The following is a 23457-nucleotide window of genomic DNA, read 5'->3' as shown; positions in this document are numbered from 1 at the left end:
GTCCCTGAAGACCATCAGAAAACAGGGATATTTACATCACTATTCAGAACAGCAGCAAAAATACAATTATGAAGCAGCAATGAAATAAGTTTATGGTTGGGGTCACCACCACATGAGGAACTGTGTGAAAGGGTCACAGCATCAGGAAGGTTGATAACGCTGCCCTACGGTGTCCTCCCACCCCAGGGTGGGGAAGAATCAAATAGGAAGCCCGGAAAAGATGCTGGCCCAGGAATAACAAAGTTCCCTTCCGCTTCCACCTGAACTGGCTACCCATAATTTTATACAAATCCAATTTCAAAGTCATGCTTTGTAATTTATGGAAAATCACATTAAATTAGACAGATCTATGTCTGGGCAATGACTTCTCTTATTTAACAACATATGGTGCCTCAGAGCTTCTGGGAGCCTGATCACAGAGCAAAAGGTATCATCTCCCCCCCTCCCTGAAAAAAAAAAACTGTCTGTCAATTAGAGGCAGGAGGGTGGAGGCCCTAGGGCAACTCAGTCAGTTTCCCTGAAAGTGTTAGGGGTGACTGTAATTCCTTCAAGATACTGTATTCAGGATTACAGAATGTTTAGGACCAACCAGTGACTCACTTGCATGACAAAGAGGCCTAGGACACTTAGGAAAAACAGTGCCAGGGGCGGGAAGATGTTCAGTCAGCCAAGGGCTTGCATCACAAATGTGAGGTCCCACGTTGATCCTAAGAACCCACATAAAAAGCAGGGTGCGGCGGCACAGGACTGTAAAGTCACGTCAATGATGCTGTCACGGGACATCATGAGTGACGTGGGAGGTAGAGAGAGGATCCCTGAAGTTTGCAGGTCCTTTAGCCTAACCTACTTGGGCAAGCTCAACGCTAATAAGAGACCCTGTCTCAAGCAAATGTGGCAGTTATTGGAGGAATGACCACTGAGGCCATCCCCTGACTTCCAGACACTCTGACTTTCACACACACACACACACACACACACACACACACACACACACAGACGCATATCCCTGTCCATATGCATCCTACCAGAAAGGTACACACGGAGAGAGGAGAGGAGGGGAGACAGACAGAACTGTTATCAGGTGATGTCAAAACAAGGAGCAAACTGAATCGAACCTTCTAGGTCTGTGGTTCTCAATATGTGGGTCTCGACCCCTTTGGAGAATTGAGTGACCTCTTCACAGGCATCTCCTAAAACCATCTGCATATCAGATTTGCGACAGTTGCAAAATTACAGTTATGAAGTAGCAATGAAAATAATGTTATGGTTGATGGGGGGGGGGAAGCCACCACAACGTGAGGAACTGTATTAAAAGGTCGCAGCAGCAGGAAGGTTGAGAACCTCTAGATGAGGTTTCCTCTGTCTGCGACCTGTGCCAGAGTGTTGGTGGTGGGCAGGCCTCCCCGCCACCGGTCCATTCTGCCAACATAAACTGTGATGGCTGTCCTGCTGCCTTCCTCATGATCCTCTTCGTTGGCTCGACAGCTCTGGCAGTAATCAAGCTGCGGGTGCGATCACCAACCTACGCTGCAGTTTTTATGTTGAGGGTGGGGGTGGAGTAGAATCCAGTCTGTAAACTCTGGGCTCCTTCTCGAGACAGCAGCCCGGCTGGAAAACCCACAGCAGCACGTCCTCAGATAGGGACAGCTCGGGTTGGTGTGTGGAGTAGGCGGGACTGACCTTGAGTCAGTCAAGACATCTAAATAAACCACTTAGTGGGCAGAAAAGCCGAGTCAAGCCCTTGAGTGTGGGCTGACTTCTACAGATATTTTAATAACTTTATCATTCTATAATTTGCCATCTGATATGTGCAGAGAGATGTGCTAATGGAGAGAGAGTGGCCGCAGCGCTGCGGGCGTCCCGTGAGACTTCATAAAGCAACCGTCTTTTCTCCCATTGTAGGAGCGGCAACTCCGAGAAGTGCAGCTCCCCTGTCTCATTAGCTCCTTTTCCCTTTTTATCTCAAGATGTTCTCTTAAAGCCACTAAAGAGGCCCTTCAAACCATGCGAAGGGGGAAACAGCCACGGTTTAGCTTTGAGCCTCGGCTCTGGCCTTGGAATGACTCGGGGAATGTGCAGAGCACCGGGGGAGGGGGGCACTCCTGCCAAAGTAGGTGCTGAGAATTTACGAAGCTGTAGACTGCACCCACGAGCGCAGTGCCTCAAAGATCTTCCTTCCCTGGGGAAGTTCAGATTTATTCCACCAATGAGGTCTTTCTTCATCCCAGGAGCAGAATGAGTCTAACAGACCCTCTACCACACTCCCAGGACTGGCTGGTCACCAGACTGCCCAAGTCTTGATAGGCATAAACTGTGTTAAATTCTGGAACCCCAAATTCAGTGGCCCAAGTCTATAGTGGTATTTTATTTGTTTTAATAAATAAAGCTTGCCTGAAGATCAGAAGGCAAAACTAGCCACATTAGCCAGCCATACAGGCCAGGAAGTCTTTAATCCTAGCAGCCACACTAGTTAGCCATAGAGGCCAGGCAGTGGTGGTGCACACCTTTTAATCCCAGCACTAGAGAGGAATAGAGGCGGGAGGAGATAGGAGCTCACGCTCTTTTCAGTCTGAGGATTTCATAGAGTAAGAGCTCTTTAGTGGCTGGCTGCTCTGCTTCTTTGATCTTTCAGTTTTTCCCCCAATATCTGACTCCAGGTTTTTATTATTAATATCAACTAGAATTTGTGCTACACACGTCAGACTGCGTAAGAGAGATAAGATGGCAGAAAGGAACAAGGGAAGACCTTGTGTCTCATGCCATCCCATAGTCGTTGGATGCCACGGAATGGACATGCCCCCTCCACCCGCATGATTCCCTTAGAGGAAAAGTCCGAGTTGTGTTTAAAATGGATACCCACCCTTCCAAAACTGTGAGGTCATGACCCATGGAGATCAGAACTGGACAGTGATAGTTCAAATCTTGCAAATACATTTGGAAGATTCTAAGCCTTGCGTGTGCCCAGAGGGTGATTATCAAGTAATAATGATACCCAGGGCGGCAACATTTCAACCTGAGTCAGAGAAACAGGTCCCCTCTGGCCAGCCTATCCTACCAATGGCTTAGTGGCTCAATCTAGCACCTGAACCATGATTCTGTTTGCTCCAGAAATGCCTCTACTTTTAAAATAGTAAGCACTGCCCAAAGGAGCCTGTGTGGGCTGAAAGGCAGCCTAAAGACCCCCGTCACTTGGAAACAGAAATCAATAGAACAAGGAAGGAGCATGGTCCCCACCCCTTCTTTCTTGCTCTGTTCCCAGGGGAGCACAGAGAGGCAGAACATAAACCTGACTGATCAGTGTTTGTTTTTAGGGTGAGTCCTATTCTATTTTTCTCATTATTAGTTTGTCCTATTGACTGTGGCTCAGAACCGAATCACTATCATTGGCATACAAAGTGTCCTGCCAGGAAGAGACCATGGGAGGAAGGTCTGCCTGCCGAGAGATGCAAGGCTTGTCAGTGATGATCATGTTTGCAGGCTTTCTGTGATCCCTACCTTTAATCTCCATAACAATCAGCCGTTCTGTGGCTCTGCAGGCATCTGTTTAATAATAATATCAAAAGTCTCTGTGGGACCAGAGAGTGTGGAAGCAGGAGAGAGACCAGGCACTAGGCAGTTGTTGGCTAGACGGCAAGAGGCACACTGTGCCTTGGTCCACAGTCCCTGGAGTTAGGATGGCTGTCCCGAGAGGAAAAGAGGTCAAGACAGACTGACAAAGCCTTGCCGAGTCCTGCGTGTTTGAAGAAACCTACAACAACCAAATCGGAGCGGGCCTGCGCTTACAAAGCCAGGACTGGGAAAAATCGGTGGCCAGGCTGTGGTTCACCTCAGCTTTACACGGTTCCCTTGGGCCAAACTTCCGATAAACTTTGTAAGACTTCACAGCTATGGTCAAAACCGCTTTCTTAAACCCCCAAACTTGAAAGGCTGCCTGCAAGTGATCTGTGACTTGGCATGATGAGAGATTCAAAGGAAATCAGCGTCCCTGTGGAATGGGTGTCTGGTTGACAATACCCCGTGCTAAAGTCACTTGTTGCTCCAAAACAACAGGGTCATGCCTGCTGCGGCATGGCTTTGTCTAGAGGTCACATTCTTGAGTCCATCCCAACTGGCCGGCGTTTGTCTTCCTGGCATTTTCATTTCTCTGCCCAATGGAGTTTGAAGGCTGGAGTAGGAGGACCCCTGTCTCCTGTATTCTGACCCCGCATTGAACCCCACATATCGGAAAGCCCCCCTTCTCCATCACAGTTGAGCCTTTGGTTCCATCTGTGTAGGTGCTCTAGAAAACACTGGGAAGTAGCTGATCTTATCTAGAAAGAAGAAACTAGACTCTCCTGCCTGGGAGTCGAAAGAATCATGACACTGGGCTCCAGCAAATAAAGGGCTGAGATGTCAGTGTCCAGATGACGTGGCTGGGACACACAGGTGTGAGCTTATATTTACCTGGTCTGCTCTGGGGAATGGAGAGGGAAATTCTTATGGAACTGACCAAAATCCACTGGTTAATGTTCTGATAATATCTGTATTTTAGTGTTGGCCTAATGGTGGCATTAGACAGGGCCATAGTCTAACCTCTAGATAGTGACTAAAATCTCACTTGGAAAGGAGTGGTCTTTTATATCTGTAATTAAGTGAAGGACCTTGATGCTCTCATGAACGACTTGGGTATAAATCCAATGATGTTTGATCTTTTAAGAAGCAGAGGGAGAGGGGCTGAGCGATTAAGAGCACTGGCTGCTCTTCCGGAGGACCCGGGTTCAATTCCCAAAACCCACATGGCAGCTGACTACTGTCTGTACCTCCCGATCCAGGGGATCTGACCCGCTCACAAAGACCTACGTGCAGGCAAAACGCCAATGCACATAAAATAAAAAATAAATGGAAGAAGCAGAGGGAAAGACAGAACAGAGAAGCTTAGGTAGAGAGAAGACAGAGGGGAAAGATGCAGCCATGAGCCGAGGAGTGCCTGGAACTGGCGAGAATTAGAGGAGACAGGAAGAGCCTTCCCTTGGGCCTTCAGAGGAAGCGCTGTCACATGCTGCCTTAATGTTAGAACGTGCAGCCTCCAGTCTTGAGAGAATAAATTTTCATTGTTTAAAGTCACTAAATCTGTGGCCCCGGTGCTGTGTCAGCCACAGAAGACCAGCAGAGCTGCTACTGTTGACACAGACTGTAATAGCGATCGGTCACGGATGGCATTCCATGCTGGTGTTTCTGTGTCCTCAAGACTGACAAGAACAATTCCCACTCTTGTTTTGCAAGGAGGAAGGTGGAGACTTTAAGAGGTTAAACTTCTTGCCGGTTTGTGGTAGTGCGCCTCCTTCCTAGCAGCTGAGAACGTGCACCTTTCAAAGCCTCTGCATTTTAACATCCCTATTCAGGAAGTGCACAGATGACCACTTTGTAAAGTCCCAAGGACACCGTTTAATGCACCTGTGTGCAGCCTCCAGATTCATTAGCGTCAGGGAGAACTTCAAAACCTCGGCAGACCAGGGAAGGAATCACCCATAGTAAATTATTCTCCCTTGTAATCAGAAAAGGTGTCCTCAAGGGACTAGGAGGATCTTGAGAATATGGGTGGACCTCTCTGAGTATCGCTCAGGAAACTATTTGGAAACCAGGTCCTATTAAACCGTGGTTTTGGATTACAAAGGTGGTGTCAGTTTAAGTGATAAGTGATTCTCTGAAGGGCTGATTAAGTATTTGGGGGCAAGGTCAATACAGAACACATCAAGGTCATGCACACTGCACTGTTTTAGGGACCATGGTGCTGCACCTGTGCCTATCCTTGAGGGACAGACTGTTTTAGCCATCTCATGCTCAAGTGATGAGAGACCAGGAGGAGAGGATGGCAAGCCCCGCTCCTGCTCATACATTCCCTTTTGGATAAGCTCAGAAGTCCAGTATTGCAACTGGCTTTCTTTTCTCCGCATTTTTAAAGATAAAGTACCCCCAGAAGATGACACAGTAAGGCACCCAACACAGAACCTGATGATATCAACGCCAGCACTGGCATCAATATCCAATTACAACGCAATGCCTTCAATCCGGGTCTCCTACGGGAGTGGCTAGCCCAGCACCTCTCGACGCCTGCCAGCCCTGTAGCACACCCGTCTCCGAGCCAGGCACACAGGCTCACCCTTCCACACCTGACCTTACTGCATGCGCCTTCAGAAAGCTCGGGATTTGAGTCCATCACTTACAATGCCGGATGTGGTAGGAAATGTTTAACCTCTGAGCGGAGAGTTCTGTGCTTCTGTCTCTACACCACCCCACAGGATGGCTGAGAGAAAAGAACATGCAGACAGGGAAATCTGAGCTATGCTCAGGCACATTGCAGTGAAGCCAAGGAAAGTTAGACTTTACAGCAAGAGGCTTAGCTTGCTGGTCTGCTAAGGTCTCTGGTTTGGAGGGTTTCGGTGTCGGTATCTTTACACGTCACCCTCATCTCCCGGGAAAGGTGGAAGCCATGCCACCTTCTAAACCAGAATCCGAGACTCCACATGACTCACCCAGAGTCATCTCTGAGTGGGAGGTCTGAGGAAGCAGGCACCATTACTCCAGAACTCTGTAATCTGTCCCATCCCCGGCTGTAAAAGGAACGTAGGAAAGGCCTGAAACCTGGCAGGAGGCATTGATGATGGTGTCCTGACTTGCGTAAACCACGGCAAAATGTAAGCCATGACAAAATGGCTTTCTGTTCCACTTTTAGGCCTGCCCAGATAGGAAGCTGAGATTAACTTCAGCTCTTTTAAAATTAAAACCACAACAAACAAACAGTGGTTGGGTGGCATGGTAACCTTCCCCGTCCATCCGCACCACACAGCACGTCACTGGAGATGTCTACTGGGTAAGGTAAGGAAGGGTGATATTCCATACCCATGATCCTCTGCTGGCAGAGCAGAGGCGTGAGGGTGGCTCCGGCCTGGCAGTCCCCTGCCTCTCCATAGACCTCTGGCAGTCACTGGCATCTCTGTAGAGCTGGAAATTATTCCTGTGTCTGTACGGTGCTGAGGAAACACTGTTCTGAATACTTACGGGACTATTTCCTTAAAATTGTGATGGCCGTCTCAGAGCGCCATGAACCGTGCTGCGTGACTTAGGGAGACATGGGTGCCCTCGGGCTAAACTCGGGCATTGGCTGTCTTTAATGCCAGGAGCAAAGTGAAGGACTGGGCTGTTACATTATCCCTGTTAATGTTTGGATTTCAAGTGTGTGTGTGTGGGGGGGTGGCATTTAAGGGTCTACTCAAAACTAGACTTGTATAAAATAGCATTTTCTTGTAGGGAAAAAAAGAGAGGAGAGGAAGGGGAGTGAAGCAGGTGATGGCGTGGTGGTGGAGAGAACACAGGCGAGTGTTTTACATGCTCTATCGTGAACGCAGGTCTGAAACTGAGTCTGCCATGGAGCGAGTAAATCCTTGCATATCAAATACTAAAGGAAAAAAAAAAACCACCCATAATACAGTCCACACATCTTATGAGAGTAGCAGTCAGGCCCTTAGAATACTCTGAGATCAAGTTACGATGCAGAGAGCCACAGGTGCCCACGGCCTGCCCATGACGATGCCTCCCATGCCCAAGTGGGCCATTCCAAAGGCTCAGGACACTCCTGAGCACCCACCACCCTCGGAATTGCTAGGGAATGGCATATAAGACAGTGAAAGCGGGTCAGGTTCACGGAGCCGGCGGAGGCAGGCGACACTTTGAGTTTGTTCCCACGTGACTCAGTTTTGCATTGGCTTAAAAAAACCCTTTTATGTTTGGGTTTGGCTTTCTGCATGCAAAAGGCCAATCTCATTTCCAGCCACAAGTGGTGAGTACAGCCACCAGAGCCCTCACCTCGGTTTTCACACACGGGCTCCCAGAAAAGACATGTGGAGCCAAATGATGGCAAACACAAGACAGAAGAATCTCCTCGAAAATTTCATTCTCCTTGTCCACAAGACCGTCTATCTCCCTAACATGTCACCATAGAACTACACTGTGGGCTCCTGGGAAATTAGTGTGAATGTTTTGAGCAATTAGTCATTAAGCACCGAGAAACAAAGGATTTTGTGGGGCCTACACACCCTAAAGACAGCCTAACTCTTTGTTCCACTCACACAGAGGAGAGGCACACTATGCAGCTCAGGTCAGCCTTAAGCTAGCTAGGTAGGTAAAGCCAGCCTTGAACTCTTGACCCGCTGCCTACACCTCCCAAGTTCTGTGAGAGTCGGCCTGCACCACCATACCTGGGGCATACTCTCTATTTTACACTCTGGAAAGTGTGAACTTTTGTGAGCCCTGCATGTGTTTCTTCTGGAAGAGAGCAATTTGCTCTGAAGCCCTATCACATAGAGACTTCCTGTGTGCCCCATGCGGAGCACAGGGGAAGCTAATCTTCACTTTCTGTGAGAAGTGGTGCCCCACGCCTGCTGCTGGCCCTCAGTCCCTTTCTTCAGATTGGCCTCATCCTTTCCTTTGGGGCGAATGAGCCTGCATCTAGGCAGGAATGTTACTGCAAGCATATCAAATCCAGTTGTGTCCCACCTGGCACAGGAAGAGCGCCGTTCAGATATTATAATGGTATCACTGAGCAAACAGCCGCCAGCGTCAGCAGCCCTACCACGTAAATGCACCGTGAGTGCTATCTAACTTGGCACAGAGGGCCTGTGCAGCTATTGCACCTTACAGGTTTGTGCGGTTTCTGCAGCTCACAGCGCTTTTGCTTTTGGAGGTGGTGACTGCCCCACAGAGTGAAAGGAACTCACAGCCCTGATCTGAAAATACTGTGCTGGATACAGCCACACGCATGCATGCCTCCTGTTCTTTATAGTGTGCAAAGAAAAAATATTAGATGCAGACTCCACATGTGATCTGAAGACAACAAGAACTTGAGAACGCCTCACCTTTACCTTTCTAGATGTGTATATGTGTGTATTTATACATACATACACACATACATACAAAAGTGTATGGCTTCAATACTAATGGGCAGGTAAGAAAACAACATAACGTAAACCCCTCATCTGCTTATATACATATACAAAGGCAGCTCTTTGTATCTGCAGGCTCTATAGCTAAAGACTGAACCAATGCTGGGCTGACAATAGGTTTTAAAAATGTACACATGCCAAAAATAAATTTTTGTTATGAATCCCTAAATGATAGAATTTAGTGGTTGTTAACTGTTATTTCTATAATATTGTATCCATAGCGTACCAGATGCCAGCAGCAATGAGGAATGAACTTGAGCCTCCAGGAGCATGCACACTATGCTAGGACCTATGTGTAAGTGCTGGGGCACTGCTGGGCACTGTGGATTTGGGTCCCTGGAACTGATAGTCCACAGGTATATCCACTTACACACACGGATGGATGTTCATAGCCATGTGTATATCCACTAACATACATGATGGATGTCCATAGCCATGTGTATATCCACTAACATACATGATGGCTGTCCATAGCCATGTGTATATCCACTTACACACACGGATGGATGTCCATAGCCATGTGTATATCCACTAACATACATGATGGCTGTCCATAGCCATGTGTATATCCACTAACATACATGATGGATGTCCATAGCCATGTGTATATCCACTAACATACATGATGGCTGTCCATAGCCATGTGTATATCCACTTACACACACGGATGGATGTCCATAGCCATGTGTATATCCACTAACATACATGATGGATGTCCATAGCCATGTGTATATCCACTAACATACATGATGGCTGTCCATAGCCATGTGTATATCCACTAACATACATGATGGATGTCCATAGCCATGCTCAGTCAAGAGAGAAACTTCTCAGTGGAGAGAAACTCAGTAGGTGAAACACTGAGACTCCGCTTTTCTAACAAGCTCCCACTGGAGGCCGCGGCTTTCAGGAGCGCCCTTGGAGCGCCCAGGGGAAGCCCTGCCAGCCTGGGTGGGCTCTGTGCCCAGGACTTCAGCAAGGACCGAGGGCAGTGGGCTCCACGGGGTACTTACCCTGCATCTGACTCTGAGGCTGCGGGTTAAAGGCAGTGGAGTGGTTCAAGGAGGCCCGAGGGTTGGGCGTGGGGGCTGAGTGGTGCGGGCTGACCCTCATGGCCGTGCGCCGCAGCTGCTCCAGTTCACTGAGCCTCTCGGAAAAGGACAAACTCCCGGGCTTGGTCTCATCTAGTTTCTGCCGATGTCCTAGTGTAGGGACCGGGAGGGGAAGGGAGGAGGAGGGAAGGGAGGTAGGGAAGGAGGGAGGGAGGGAGGGAAGAGATCAGAAAACGCATTGTGGAGGGGGTCTTTTCTTATCGTCCCCCCTCCCTTCGCCCCCAAGATGAGCTTGTTGGAACTGCCTCTTGGGCTGGGGGCCCAGGGCCATCCTTCATCACACTGGCCACTGGGCGTTCCCTTAGTCTGGGACTCGGCATGCACCCAGCTCTCTGTGCGCCTCCCAGGTGGGCAGAAAGAGAGATACTAGGGAGTGGAACTGATTAGAGTGGCCTGGGAAAGAAGCCCGTTGCTTGTTGGCTGTTGGCCACAGGCTGAGGGCTGAGCCATGGCAGCCAAGAAAGGTGGCCTCCCCTGGGGTCATGAATACCCTGATGTCTTGCAAACCCGACCAGAAGCAGGTCTGAAGCAGGTGGGCCATGGAGCTCAGCAGAATGCCCCTTCAACAGGGAATTGGGTGCAGCTGCAAACCCACAGCCTGAAGGAAGATTTCCTGTTACAAGCACGTAGGCACAGGGCAGCCCTGTCCCAGGCCCTTCCTCCTTCATACAGGCTCCCTGAAGCATCCTTTCTTCTCTGAAGCTCACTCCCTGGACATATCCCTAAGAGGGAAGAGGTAGAAAGGTGCAGCCTAGGCCTGTTCCGATATTCCTAGTAGGCGGGGCCCTCGGGAGCCCAGAGGGCGTGGCCAGTTGGCCTGCCGAGCTTCCCAGGGACTAGAGAGTGAAAGTGGAGAGGGGTGCCAGGCTGTATGGGCAGTAGGTGTCCCTATCACCATGGAAGAGCAAGCAGGGGCATTCACATGGTCCAGTCGGGAGGGCTGGGCCTCCAGGTTTCCCTTGCCCCATCTAAACTGTCATTAAACTAGAGATTATAGCAGAGTCCTGCCTCCCACACAGGAAAACAGCCACAGACAACTTGGGAGAGCCATTCCTCTTTAAAGAGGCCAGCTCACCCTGAAGGTTTATCTGACTGTGCCACAGCAGCTCTCCCTGCCAGTGGTCACACAGTCTCAGTGCATGACAGAAGCCACTGACTTCTGCCCATAGAAAAGGCTGCTTCTGGTACCCATCCCAACTGGAAGCTGGACAGAGGACCCTGGATAGCATCCCCCCAGCACAGGGTAGGAGCAAGGCTATGAACGGTCCCCTCCTTGCCCCCCAGTTCCCAATTGCTACAATTATAAAATTAAGTTGTAGAAGTTGTGTTATGGTTTCAAATCCCCGTGGCTTGCCGTCTCTTCCTGCTGCGGGCCCCCTTGGCACCGCTGACACAGTCTCAAATTCCAGGCCAGAAAAAGGGCCTACTATATTGCAGTGATTTTTATCACTAACAAGCCCTGTTTGGCTCCAAACGGAGGAAAAATGCTCAAGCATAATATTTGTGTAGTTCACACGCAACGTTCCCTCCGTCCACGTATCACCCAGGCAAATCTGGACTGTCACTCAGAGCGGCAGCTCTCAACATTCGCCTCAGACACAAACACCCTGAGTCACGCAGGCTCAGACGGCGTACATGTGAGAGGCCTCTCAGAGGCCGAGTATTTTAAGCTTTGCGGACAAAAGACGCCAACTCCCCGACTGCCTCCTTCATCTTTTTACCAGCAGAAGTACAAAAACTTCTTTTTTCTAGAACCTTCTACTTCAGTCAGCCATAGCACACGCCGTTTGGTGTGCAGCCTTCTCTGGCTCTTCCCTCCTCTTTGGCTGTGACATAGTCCCACTCCTCACCACACTGAAGCGCCTCAAGCTCTCTCGCAGGGAAACTATCCTGGCTCTAAAGCCATTAAAGCATGGCGTGGCCCCTAGGAGTGCCTACTACGGTCTCATGCCAGTCAAGGTCAGAGGATGGGGGAAATATGACTCGGGAGAGCTGTACGGCCTAAGAAAGAATGTGGACCAACAGGGCTTCCAGCAGGGTTTGTCCGTGTCCCAGCTTCACATTCCGAAGGCACCCAGTGGCTTGTTTTGAAGAACCCTGTGAAGGTCAGTGTGTGTGTGTGTGTGTGTGTGTGTGTGTCTGTGTGGATTCTGAATTCAGAGCACTTGGTGTGTTGGTGTCCCTGGCCAGCCTTTGATGGGTGAGTATTGGAGGGCCTGCCTCTATAAACTTGGGGACCAGGCTGGACTGTCCCTTTAATCTCAGCACTCGGAAGGCAGAGGCAGATGGATCTCTGTGAGTTTGAGGCCAGCCTGGTCTACAAGAGCTAGTTCCAGGACAGGCTTCAAAGCTACAGAGAAACCCTGTCTCAAAAAACAAAAACAAAAATACCCCCCCCCCAAAAAAAACAAAACCAAAACCAACCAACCCAACAAACAAAAAACTTGGGGACCTGGTCACTGAGAGCACAAACAGAAATAAGCCATTTGGGGCAAGCCACTGTGTGGCCAACACATGTGACATTATTTATTTTTATTTCTCTCCCTCCATTACTCGATGGTTTAAAAAAAGTTCTAATGTGCGAGCTGTTTTGGTACGAGCTGACACCTGCCAAAATTGTAGTCATTCACAGAGATTAGCTGATGACTGTCTGCTTTGACAGGAATGCCGGGGCATAGCTCGTCGCTGCTGCCTAAGCCCCGAGAGTCTTGTGCTGGCTTTAATGCTTAGGGTTGGGGAATAGCTCATTCCACACTCTCTCCATGTGCACTCTGGGAGTCTGTAAGAAAGGTGCTGCCTGGGAGGAAACCTGACCCCCATATTCCCGGGGAGTTAGAGAGTTGCAGCACCAGGACATTGTGAAGTGAAAGACATCATCAAGTTCAAGGTGTGGTCCTGATGCATTTACAGCAGAGAGGCCAGGAACACCTATTCTCTCCTGAAACCATCAGGCGCCGTGTGCCAAGCAGCAATATTTTTGTGGAATACAGGAGCTTCCAACAGAAACCTTCAGGCTAGGGGAAAATGAACGCTTTATATCTCCAGTTTCTGGAATCCATGTGCCATTAAAATATCAATTTGCCCCTGAATTCTAAACACAGAAACATGGGAAATGCCCACTATGAAATCCGTTCTCCATTCTTACTGATTACTGGGCCCTGGAGGGAAGCAGGGCATTCAATACTGGATCAAACCACTGTGGACTGTGCAGATCTAAACCCACACACGCTGGTAGCCGAGATTTTCAAGTTCACTGGGAGTCAGGTTCCGGAGTGCGGCTTCAAGCTGGGGCTACCTCAAGACTAAGTATGAGTGCATTTTACTGATGTTCACACACAGAGTTGAAAGAGACCCACAAATCTTCTATTTTTTTTTACATATTTTGGGAGAGAAATACTTCTCAAAATGTTATTATACATGCGAGTCATCGGAAAACAACAAAAATGGAAAAAGAAACACATAATAAAATAAACAAGCACTGTTTGGTGCATTCGTTTCATCTTAAACAGATCTCTGTGGTTCCCTGAGGTGGCTGCCTCAATCAAGGCACGTCTGATGTTATCAAATTTTATGACAGATAATGAAGTCAACCGGCACCTTTCTTCTGTTAAAACTGAGTGGAAAAAGCGCACATAACTCGACCAATCTCGGCTGCCTTTTCCAGGATGCCACTTTGCTCTGTGGCTGTAAGTGGAGTACAACATCTGATCCTTCATCAAAGGCAACGAGGTGAAATTGCCACCTTTTCCTGGAAATGTTTGATTAGCCAATCAATACGGTAGCCCGTGGTTCTGATAGGAGCTTAGCGGTGTTCTTGATATGGTATAGAAAAGCCTTGTCATGACAATCAGTTGGGAAAAGTCTATGCAAAATGACCACACTGAAGACTCTCTCTCTCTCTCTCTCTTTTTCTCTCTCTCTCTCTGTATGTGTGTGTGTGTATGTGTGTTTGTAAATTGTGGTTCTTTTAAAAGAAAAGGTGAATTTTGTACATTCACCTTTAAGATGACATCTGCATTTTAGAAAATATCTTTCAGTCAGTGCAACACTAGCTACATGATCTGGGTATAAAAGGCTTATTCTGCCTTTGACTGGCAGTAGTATTAGGACTTTGGATAAGCAAGTACAGCAAACAGTTCCCCTTCTTTGTGTCAGAGCCAGTGGCTAAATTCCAGGGTCATTAGGGTTTTAAAGTAGTGGCACTGAGTGCAACGGTGACCCTTCCTTGAACTGAATGCAGGTACTAAACAGACCTTCTGTCCAGCAAACCAGCCAACTTCCAGCTAATTTAACTGTTGAGAAATACCATCTAATATTCCATACTCTTCACACAGAGCACCGGGGTCCAGCTCAGTGAGAGACCACTTACTAGTGTTCACAAGACCCTGAGTTTCACCTCTAGCATTGCAAAAAGTGAAAAGAAGGAAGAAAATGCTCCAGTTTAGTAAACATTTAAATTAATTAAATTACATTGAAAACAATTCACATACTATACATAAAATATGTAGTATGCATGCTAATAAAGATACTAATGCATTTTATATATGCATGTCTTTATAGATTGTCTAATGGCATATGGACAGAGATAATTTCATTTTCCCCCTTTAATTTCCTCTCATGCCATAGTGCTAAGATAACAGGACACAGATGTCACACTGGAGAACCAGAGATGGGCCAGAGAAATCTGTTATATCTTTAAATGACAGGTGACAAGCTAAGTTCACAAAGGTTAATGCCATTTAGCCCATGTCACACATCAGATGGAGGAAAAACGTGGGTACATAAACACCCCCAGATCCCCAGTACTCCCAGATCACACCCAGAATGCCTAGAGTCCAAAATTTTGGTTTTGATGATCCCATCCCTGCCCAAGTGAAGCAAGAAAAGTGACTCACAATCCAACAGCTTCTAGCTCACTGGCCATGAGAGGGCTTAAGCTCCTACACTCTGTCTTTGTCCCCAGTTAGGAAGGCCAGGCCAGCACAGCGGCCTGCAGCCAGCTGCCGGCTCTCCACTTCTGGAGCAGGTATCGGAACCACCCTGAGGCTCTCACTAGGTGGGTGGAGAATAAGGTTCCTCAGGGCTTCAGTTTCTAGAAAGATCTGTGGGCTGCTGATGTTGCTGGTACTGGGTGTGAGAGAAGGGAGGAGGGGCTCCCCTGACTGGCCTGTAAACTTCCCGGGAGCACCACTGTTCTCTGATCTGCTGTGGGCTGGGGAATAAAAGACCAACTACAATCTGCCTCAGTGTCTGTGGGCTGTTGACTGCCTGGCTCCTGTCGATTCGCAGATTCCTGCTGCTCAAGCTCCTACTGTAAACGGCCTCACATCTGTACCTGTGGCCCACGCAATCTTCCTTTACTCTTGTAATCATCTCTAGGTGATGTCCAATACCTGAACAAACGCAAATGATGGGCAGGCTTTGTAATACTGTAGCTTTGGGGGAACAACAAGAAGAAAAGTTTCGCTTAATACAGCTACATTTTTAAAGAGCATTTTTCATCCGCCTTTGCACGACTTATTATATGTAGCATAAACTAGCCCATATAGCATGACATAGCGTGTGTAGAGCCCAGGGAAACCAAGGCTTACGTAGTCTAAGCTCATGGGCACTTTGTGATGGCCTTGTTTGGTGTGAAAACTGGTGGCCCTCCGGTTTACTTTAAAAGTTCTTCGATACATGCAGAGATCTTCCCTGATGACGGGAATGTCATGTGCAGCTGTGGCTAGACAGCTTTGCTTACAGCCGTGGCTCTCAGCTTCCTGATGCTGTGACCCCTTAATACAGTTCCTCATGTTGTAGTGACCCCCAACATAAAATGATTTTCATTTCATTTTCATTTTCTTCAAACTGTATTTTTCTACTCTTATGAATAGCAATGTAATTAATTTCTCGGAGATAGAGGGTTGCCAGGGAGTTGCGACCCACTGGTTGAGAACTGCTGGGATAGACGCTTCTCAGAATTCTTGAGGAAGCAGCAGTCTAGGGAATGTGGGGACTGCAGGGATGGCCATGGGAGCTCATTCTACCCTGGAAGTGCAGCAAGTAAGACTTCCAGGTGCCCCTGAGGACCAGGGTGTAAATGTAGAACACTAATCCTCCCCCTGAGAGGCAGCTTGGCACTAGGAGACATCGCTGCCTGCCTGGCATGCCCCATTGCCCACTCTAAGTCCGTGCTTCCTGCAGACTTCGCTGTGGGTAGAGTGAGTCTCTTCACTGCTCTGGTTCCTTATCTGCAAGCCTGGAATGAAAGGACTAAGGTGGATTACTCCCAGGGGCTCTAAAAGCACCCATGGCCATGACATCTGCCCCCACTATCTGCTCAGCTGGGTCGTGTTGGTGACTCCAAGGATGGCATGTCTTCACAACTGCACGGGACGCCATGACTCAGTTTCTTAGTTTCTTTCAGGCAGACACCTGGTCTTGAGAGCCTGTCCCCAGTCTGACCATTGAGATGGTCTTTAGAGTGCTGACTCTGTGTGTGTGTGTGTGTGCGTGTGTGTATGTGTGTGTGCTTGCACACGCGCACGCCAGATTGTCGTGTAACTCAGACTTGTCTGGAACTCACTACATGGCAGAGGATGACCCCAAACGTGGCAGCGGATGACCTTGATCGCTGTGCCTTCTGCTTCACTTCCCCAAGCACTGGGATGGCGTGTGCATGCCAGCACACCAGGTTTACACCCTGCTGGGACTTGAACACTGAGCTTCTCCGTATGCTAAGCAAGATCTCTATCCACTGAGCTCCACCTTCAGTCTTGGCTTTTCTCACACCCTCGTTGTGTCACTGAGGCGTGTCTGTGTCCACTGATCCCTGAGTCCATGGAGACGCCATGTTGCTTCCTGTCTTAGGACCTAAGGTGCCTGGCACACTCTCGGCTCAGGGTGAATGCTGGCTAACAACCAGCTAACTCAACACAAAGAAGCCCAGAACTTCTGCAATTAGCACCACCCACCCTTGACTTGAGGAAAGTAGAGCCCATTTGGGCAAAGGAACCACGAACTAAATTGTGTAACGGCGGTGTGACTGCTAGGGAGCTACCTGTTGAGGAGAACTGTCAGGCCAAATGGTGGAGCTTCCTGAGGAGCCGTCCTGTCAGAGGTAAATCACTCAGCAAAACCCATCTACTTTTCCTTTCACCACCCTGAGGAATAAGACAAGTCCTTTGTGCAGAGCGGAGCACAGCACGCTGGTGTGAGTCAGCAGTAGGAGTGGCTGCTGCCTTTTCTCTGTAGCAAGTACCACACACACGCTTACACCACACATGCACAGACCACATACTTATACCATGTGCATTGTATACATCTATATGCGCATCTGCACAATGCAGGCCTACATATTTCTTTCAACTCATATATTCACCATGCCTGTATAGAGTACATACTTCTATTACATCATACATATTTGCTACATGCAAATACACATGTTTATATATATATATCACATGTATGTAACACTTGTCTACCACACAACACATACAATAGCAATATAATGCTATATATACACATACATGTATGTTCCATGTGCCTATATCACTCATACATATACACATAACACAGTACACATATATTTGTTCTATATATGCATTATATACATTACATGCAATATTATACATATATAAATCACACACATATGTGTATATATATATGTGTATATATACACACTTTCTCCCAGACACAAAATATCGCGTGACCCACACATTGAGCAGTAAAACTAGCTGAGGCCAAATCAAGAGCAGCAACTAACACAGTCACAGGCCACGGGCTGAAAGGGTTTTCTACTCTTCCTTTCTTGTCCTCCGGTATTCCTCTCTTCCTTTCTGAGCCCGCAGGATTCCTCTCTCCTTCCCTGAGCCCCCAGAATTTCATCCTTTCTCCCTGAGGCCCAGGGATTCCTCTCTCCCTCCCTGAGCCTCCAGGTCTTCTCTTTCCCTCTCTGAACCCCAAGAATTCAGGGGACAAAAAGCAGCAGCGATCACTCTCCATTCTGGGCTCAGTGGAAGAGAATTCAGTGTGGTGGCTCCCGTGGGCCCCTGGTGTCCCGACCTTCCTGAGAGCAACTGCCTCTGTAGCCCTCACCTCCATCCTCCTGCTCTGTCCGGTGACCATAAGCTGCCTGGGTATCTTGTGCCCTTGACCAGAAGTGGTCTTCTGTGGGGGTGGCTGGCAGGGGCAGCCTTGTGGGAGGGGCGCAGGGAACTTACACATGGCAAGGCTGTCTACTCAGCCAGTCTATAATTCCAAGCGTTTTCAACTCTCCTTTACATATTGTCTCCGGAATCCTCCGTAAAGCATAACTAAAAAGTAACCTGATATAACTATCCATATCTGTCTACCAGGGTAGTTCTGACCCAACAGATTTCAGGGGAGGTGACCACAGAAGGCTAAGTCTGGGCGGCCAGGCAAAGGCAGCATCTGGAGAGGAATGTGGACCTAAAATGTACCTCGAGAGTCTGACCTGGCTTTGGACTTCAGGCCCTCAGCAGGGCAAGTACCAGGCTGCACAGGCCTGAGAGGAAGGAGGAAACATCCTAGAGGCCCCATGCTCCATGCATGGCCCAAGCAACTCTGCGTCTCTCACTTCTCTGAGTTAGCTGTCCTTCTCCTATCCCAAAGGATGCGTCACGCGATGAGCGCCGGTGCTGAGCGTGTTTGCATAGAACCCACATAAACCGAGGCCCCTCATGACTGAGTGATGTCTGTAGAACCTGGCTAGATGAGGGAGTGGATGTCCTTCCTCTAGGATGCTGAGCCAGCAGTATCAATGATGACTTCTGTCCTTCTGTGCTTAGGAGAAAGGATAGAGAAATTCCCTCTGGTTCGTCCAGCTCTACCCACCAGCCCCAGGGCTCTCCATGGCCAGCTGAGACTTCCGACTGTCTCAGATCATCAATACCAATGGGAAGCTGGGGGTGTAGCTCAGTGGTGAGTGCTGGGCTAGCATGTGCAAGATGCAGGGTTTGCTCAATCCCTAGACCTGCAGAGAAAAATGCCAATTGGGGTTCTAGACTGGCCTCAAGGAAGTGGGACCAAAGAGCCAGCACACAGCCAGATGCTAGGCAGAGTTCTCTAGTAAGAAAACCAACAGCTCCGTGTGTGTGTGTGTGTGTGTGTGTGTGTGTGTGTGTGTGTGTGTATGTGTGTATAACAAATCACCAGCTTTCTGTCATACTTCAGGCTGTCTGGAGCTGCCCTCAACCTTCAGCCACTGTGGTCTGTAGCAGAGGAGGGGGGAAGGGGAGTAAGCAGAATCCTGTCTACCAATCAACAAGTGACGGCGAACCTGTACAGCACCTTAAGGAAAATGTGGGTTCTGTATTGGCCTGGTGACATGAGAAGGGACAGTTCTAATCAGCACAAGCCCCAAGAACGCGCTCAGTCCTACGGTTACGGCAGGAAAAGGGCGAGGGGAAAATATGGCTGCCTGCCTAGCAACCCTGGGCAACATTTTCCCTCTGAGCCTTTCCCAGATTTGACAGTGGTGGGCCTTATCCCTGACCACCTAGGAACTGTCCTATTGGAAGCTGGTCTGATGGGACCCAGCTCCTCTCTGCTGTCTTCAATAACAAAACCACTTGTAAAATGAGCTTTGGAGACCTTTCTCTTTACTGCCTCTCTTCTGAGCACTCCAGTGAAGGGGCAAACTGTGGAGCCTAGCAAGAGAGCCCCAGAACTGGGCAGAGCACATTGTTGTCTTTTCCCAGCCCGATGAGGCTCCTCCCCACTCCCTTCCTGTTCTCCTCCCGCCACCATGCCCGCACCCCCTCCACCACAGCTACTTCTGCTTCCTTCATTTTCTTTGCAGCTGCGGCTGAGATATAGTAAGGCTACTGTATAGGGCTTTGAAAGCAGGGCCGCGCAGGGCTTTCCAGACTCCATACAAGCCAGCTATTCTCTACCTTGTTTTCTTTGGCTTCAGGTTAAGCAGCGCCGAATGAGTCAAACAGTATTAACTTTCAATAGGGAAGTGGTGTGGTCAACCAAAGCTGTTTGTGGCTAGATTGTGAAGATAGGTAGGCCAGGTAATGAGGAACAGCCCAGAATACGTGAGGAGGCGGGAGGGAGGCAGCTCTGCTCAGCAACACTCTGGCAATTAACTCACCAGAACTCACACCATTTTTAATTTTTTTTTCAGTTGGCTGAGGAATTAACGCCAAGGCCTCTGACCGGGCAGCTTTGGGAAGTCGGCCATTAGGCTTGGACAGTTGAGCACTTTGTGGGTTTACAGATTTTTTTCTCCTTTCTTCTTTTTTTCTAATGCTGCCGAAGTCATGGGAAATAGGGTTTGGATGGTTTCCCTACTCAAGCCTCGAGCCCCTCCGCTCCGCATGGGCCTTTCTTCACGGCTCTTTGCAGCAGCTTGGGGTGGGTGGACTGATCCTCCCTCAGACCCGACCCCTTCTTGCACCCCACTTGCCCCTCCTCCCCACTTCCAGTGACCACCTCTTCTTCATCTCCTCTTACGGACACAATCACAGAGCAGATCTTGACCTGCTAGAAAATGAAAGAGGATGCTTTGCAAATCCAGCTGCTCCTGGGAACCTCAAGTCAAGCTTTCAGGGGCTCCTAAGTGCCTTAGCCCTCACCCCACTCCCTCCCAACTCTGAAGATGAGAAAACTGAGGTTCCTGGAGAAACTGAGGCAGGCGGCAGGGCCTGAGGGCTTTCCACTGGGCAGTGTCCCCTGCCCAGGACTCAGGAGTAGTGCAGAGAACAGCCCCGCCCCCCAGACTCAGATTTCAATGGTTTCCAGTTCTTTTTCCCTGCCCTTTGCTACTTATTTATTGTGAGAATGGCTGAATCACCCTCGGGATAGAAAAGATTCTCTGATCCTGCCCCAGTCAGTGTGTCAGCGGATGAGCAGGGGCCAGTGGTCCCGAGGGCCTCAGCATCAAGTTGCTGCAGGTTTGAAACAGGCATCGAGTGTAGGGTGTACCATTTCACCTCCCTGAAACCGAATCTCAGACAAATGCCATCTAAAGAAAGAAGCCACAGTCACACACACACACACACACACACACACACACACACACACACACACTGATACGGACACACACGTACATACACATGCACCACACACACATACACACACACACACACACACACACACACACACTCATATGAATATGAACTCAGAAGCAGCAGCCTGTACTGCTGTCTGCAGTGATTCTGCTCCATGAGATCTGTAGAAGAAAACTATTTGGTTTTGGAAAAGACAATAAATTAAAATAAAAGTCTCAACTGTTGATCAAGGTTGCATCATTTGTATCTCGGTGTCTTAGTGAGTTTCTACATGGAGGCAAACGGCAGAGGGTGGAGCTTCTAAAAGCACAGGGTTACATAGCGGCTGATGAAAGGCCTCTTTCCCCTCTGTGTTCTCAGCAGTCGGAACAGACAGGATGAGGCAGAACCTATCTTTCAGGCCGGTGATGGCTCTGTGGCTTCCAGAACTTGTTGCTCTCATAGAGGACCAGAGTTTGGTTCCCAGCACTCACAGGGCAGCTCAGAACCATCTGGAACTGTAATTCCAGTTCCAAGGGCCTCTTCTGGCTGCCAGGGCGTCAGGCATGCATGTGGCACCCATTATACACCCAGGAAAAACGCTCCTACACAGAATAGAAAACAAATAATTCTAACCAAACCAAACCAATCTTCAAGAAAATGATCATTATTTTCCTTCCACTCCCTATGGGTCTTGTGCAACACCTATAAAACAGTAACAGTGGGTTTTCAGGTTTAGTTTTTTATGATTATCTCATTCACATTATTGTATTTCTGTTACTTAGCTGACACACGACTAAGCCACACTCTGATATATACTGCCTCGTATAAAGCAAAGTCCCGCACAGCAGAGAGAGCTCACTTGATGCTCATCTTGTAGCGGATCCAGGAGAATGTTCTACACGCCAGGAGCTTTGACAGGTCACAGCAACATGAGTGCTTAATGTCCTGCTGAGAAATGGAGCTGCCTATGATAAAATCTTTGTCTGGAAACACCCTTCTATCCTTTGAAGAGGGGGCAGAGCATGCTTCATGCGGTGATGCCTCCCTCGATAAGGCTCGGGTTTGTGAAGCTCTTGTGTGTCTGTATTTAAAGTGACCGCCAGGAAGAGTTAAAGGCGAAAGAGCTGTTGTGGTATTACACCCAAGAAACCAATTTTTCAGGGTTCCCCTGACCCCATTTAAAGATAATTTGGCGTTAGTACATATTTGGTACCCACTGGAGCAGAATTCCATGTGATTCCTTGTTAATAAACCACGGGGGTGGGGGTGAAGGACAGTGACCTGCAGAGTGTGTGCGTTTACTGTTTAAAGGACACTTCTGTGCAGAGCTGTGTGTGCCACCCTCATGTGCATGTCTCCATTGTGGTGTTGCAGTCCCCATGATGGGGCGGGGGTTATAACGGCCTTGTCATTGTGGGAGAGGTGGAGTCAGACAGCTCAGCTCAGAGCCTCCATTCCCTTCCCTGGTCTGTCTCCTTTACTCCTCACCGTCTCTTTGGAAGGTGGACATCTGGAAGCTCCTTCTACAGTGGAGAAGCTAGGGGCACACAGCCAGGAGGTAACAGAGGTAAGACCTGAAGCCAGTCTGGTCTGGCTCTGGTTCCCTCTGCCACTCCCTGGTGAGACCTCTGATTTTGTTCTGATACGCTGGGCCATGCCCCATGAGCAATGTCAGGTAAAGAGAAAAATGTCCTCCGTGCGTTTCTCCTAGCTTTTGTAAAATGATCTTTTGTAAAAGATCAGAAATATCACGAAACCACTCACAGGTGAGTGAGAATGAGATACCTGGGTGGAAAAAAAAAATCCAGAAAGGGCCATAAAGTCATCCTGCACTTGCTTCAGATGGCCAGGATGTGACTCACCAGCCACAGCGAGCAAAATTAAAAGCAAGACCCAGGAATTGAAATACCCAGTGTGCGACATTTCAGGGCAGGCTAGCACAACTCAGCTTTCTTAATAACAGTGCAGGCTTTAGTCAATACTTGCTTTAATGGAACCTGGGCATATGGAATTCCTATGAGCCCGAAATTAATGTACCGCCATTAACTTTCTTCACAAGGGTCTGGGGAGTTGCAGATTAATTCCAGTGTGCTACTTTAAGGGAGGCTGGGGGAGGAGGAGCCCATAGGAAAAAGTTCCCTCTGGGTACTTGGGTATGTTTTTGACCTTGGCTTTCACTGTGGACATAGATGTCTGATACCCTTACAGCAAGTTTTCCCGGGGAAAGCCGCACGCACGGAACTTGATGAAAAGTGATCTGCGAGGAATGCGCTTGGCACCTGGGGAAAGACCAGTGCTTCCACGGCTCTGACGGCACTTGCAGCACACACTGATGGATTATACCTAATTTACCTCTTTCCTAAT

General features: G+C 48.7%; 1 protein-coding gene across 3 annotated transcripts in view; it reads right to left on the bottom strand.

Moving 5' to 3' along the window:
* The window catches only part of Runx1 (RUNX family transcription factor 1), a 223951-nt gene that overhangs the window by 29722 nt on the left and 170772 nt on the right, over positions 1-23457 (bottom strand). The window contains exon 6 of one of the 3 annotated variants that reach the window (XM_048422959.3): positions 9992-10180. The exons of the other annotated variants lie outside the window; for them this stretch is intronic. Within the exon in view, the coding sequence (XP_048278916.1) occupies positions 9992-10180 (189 nt within the window). The remainder of the gene's footprint in view (positions 1-9991; positions 10181-23457) is intronic. 3 annotated transcript variants of the gene reach the window in all.

The sequence above is a fragment of the Myodes glareolus genome, chromosome 2 (assembly GCF_982192425.1).
Source record: "Myodes glareolus chromosome 2, mMyoGla1.1, whole genome shotgun sequence".
In the NCBI taxonomy this organism is placed as follows: Eukaryota; Metazoa; Chordata; class Mammalia; order Rodentia; family Cricetidae; genus Myodes; species Myodes glareolus.
The sequence above is the reverse complement of the archived record's forward strand: the minus strand, read 5'-3'. Positions and strand labels throughout refer to the sequence as shown.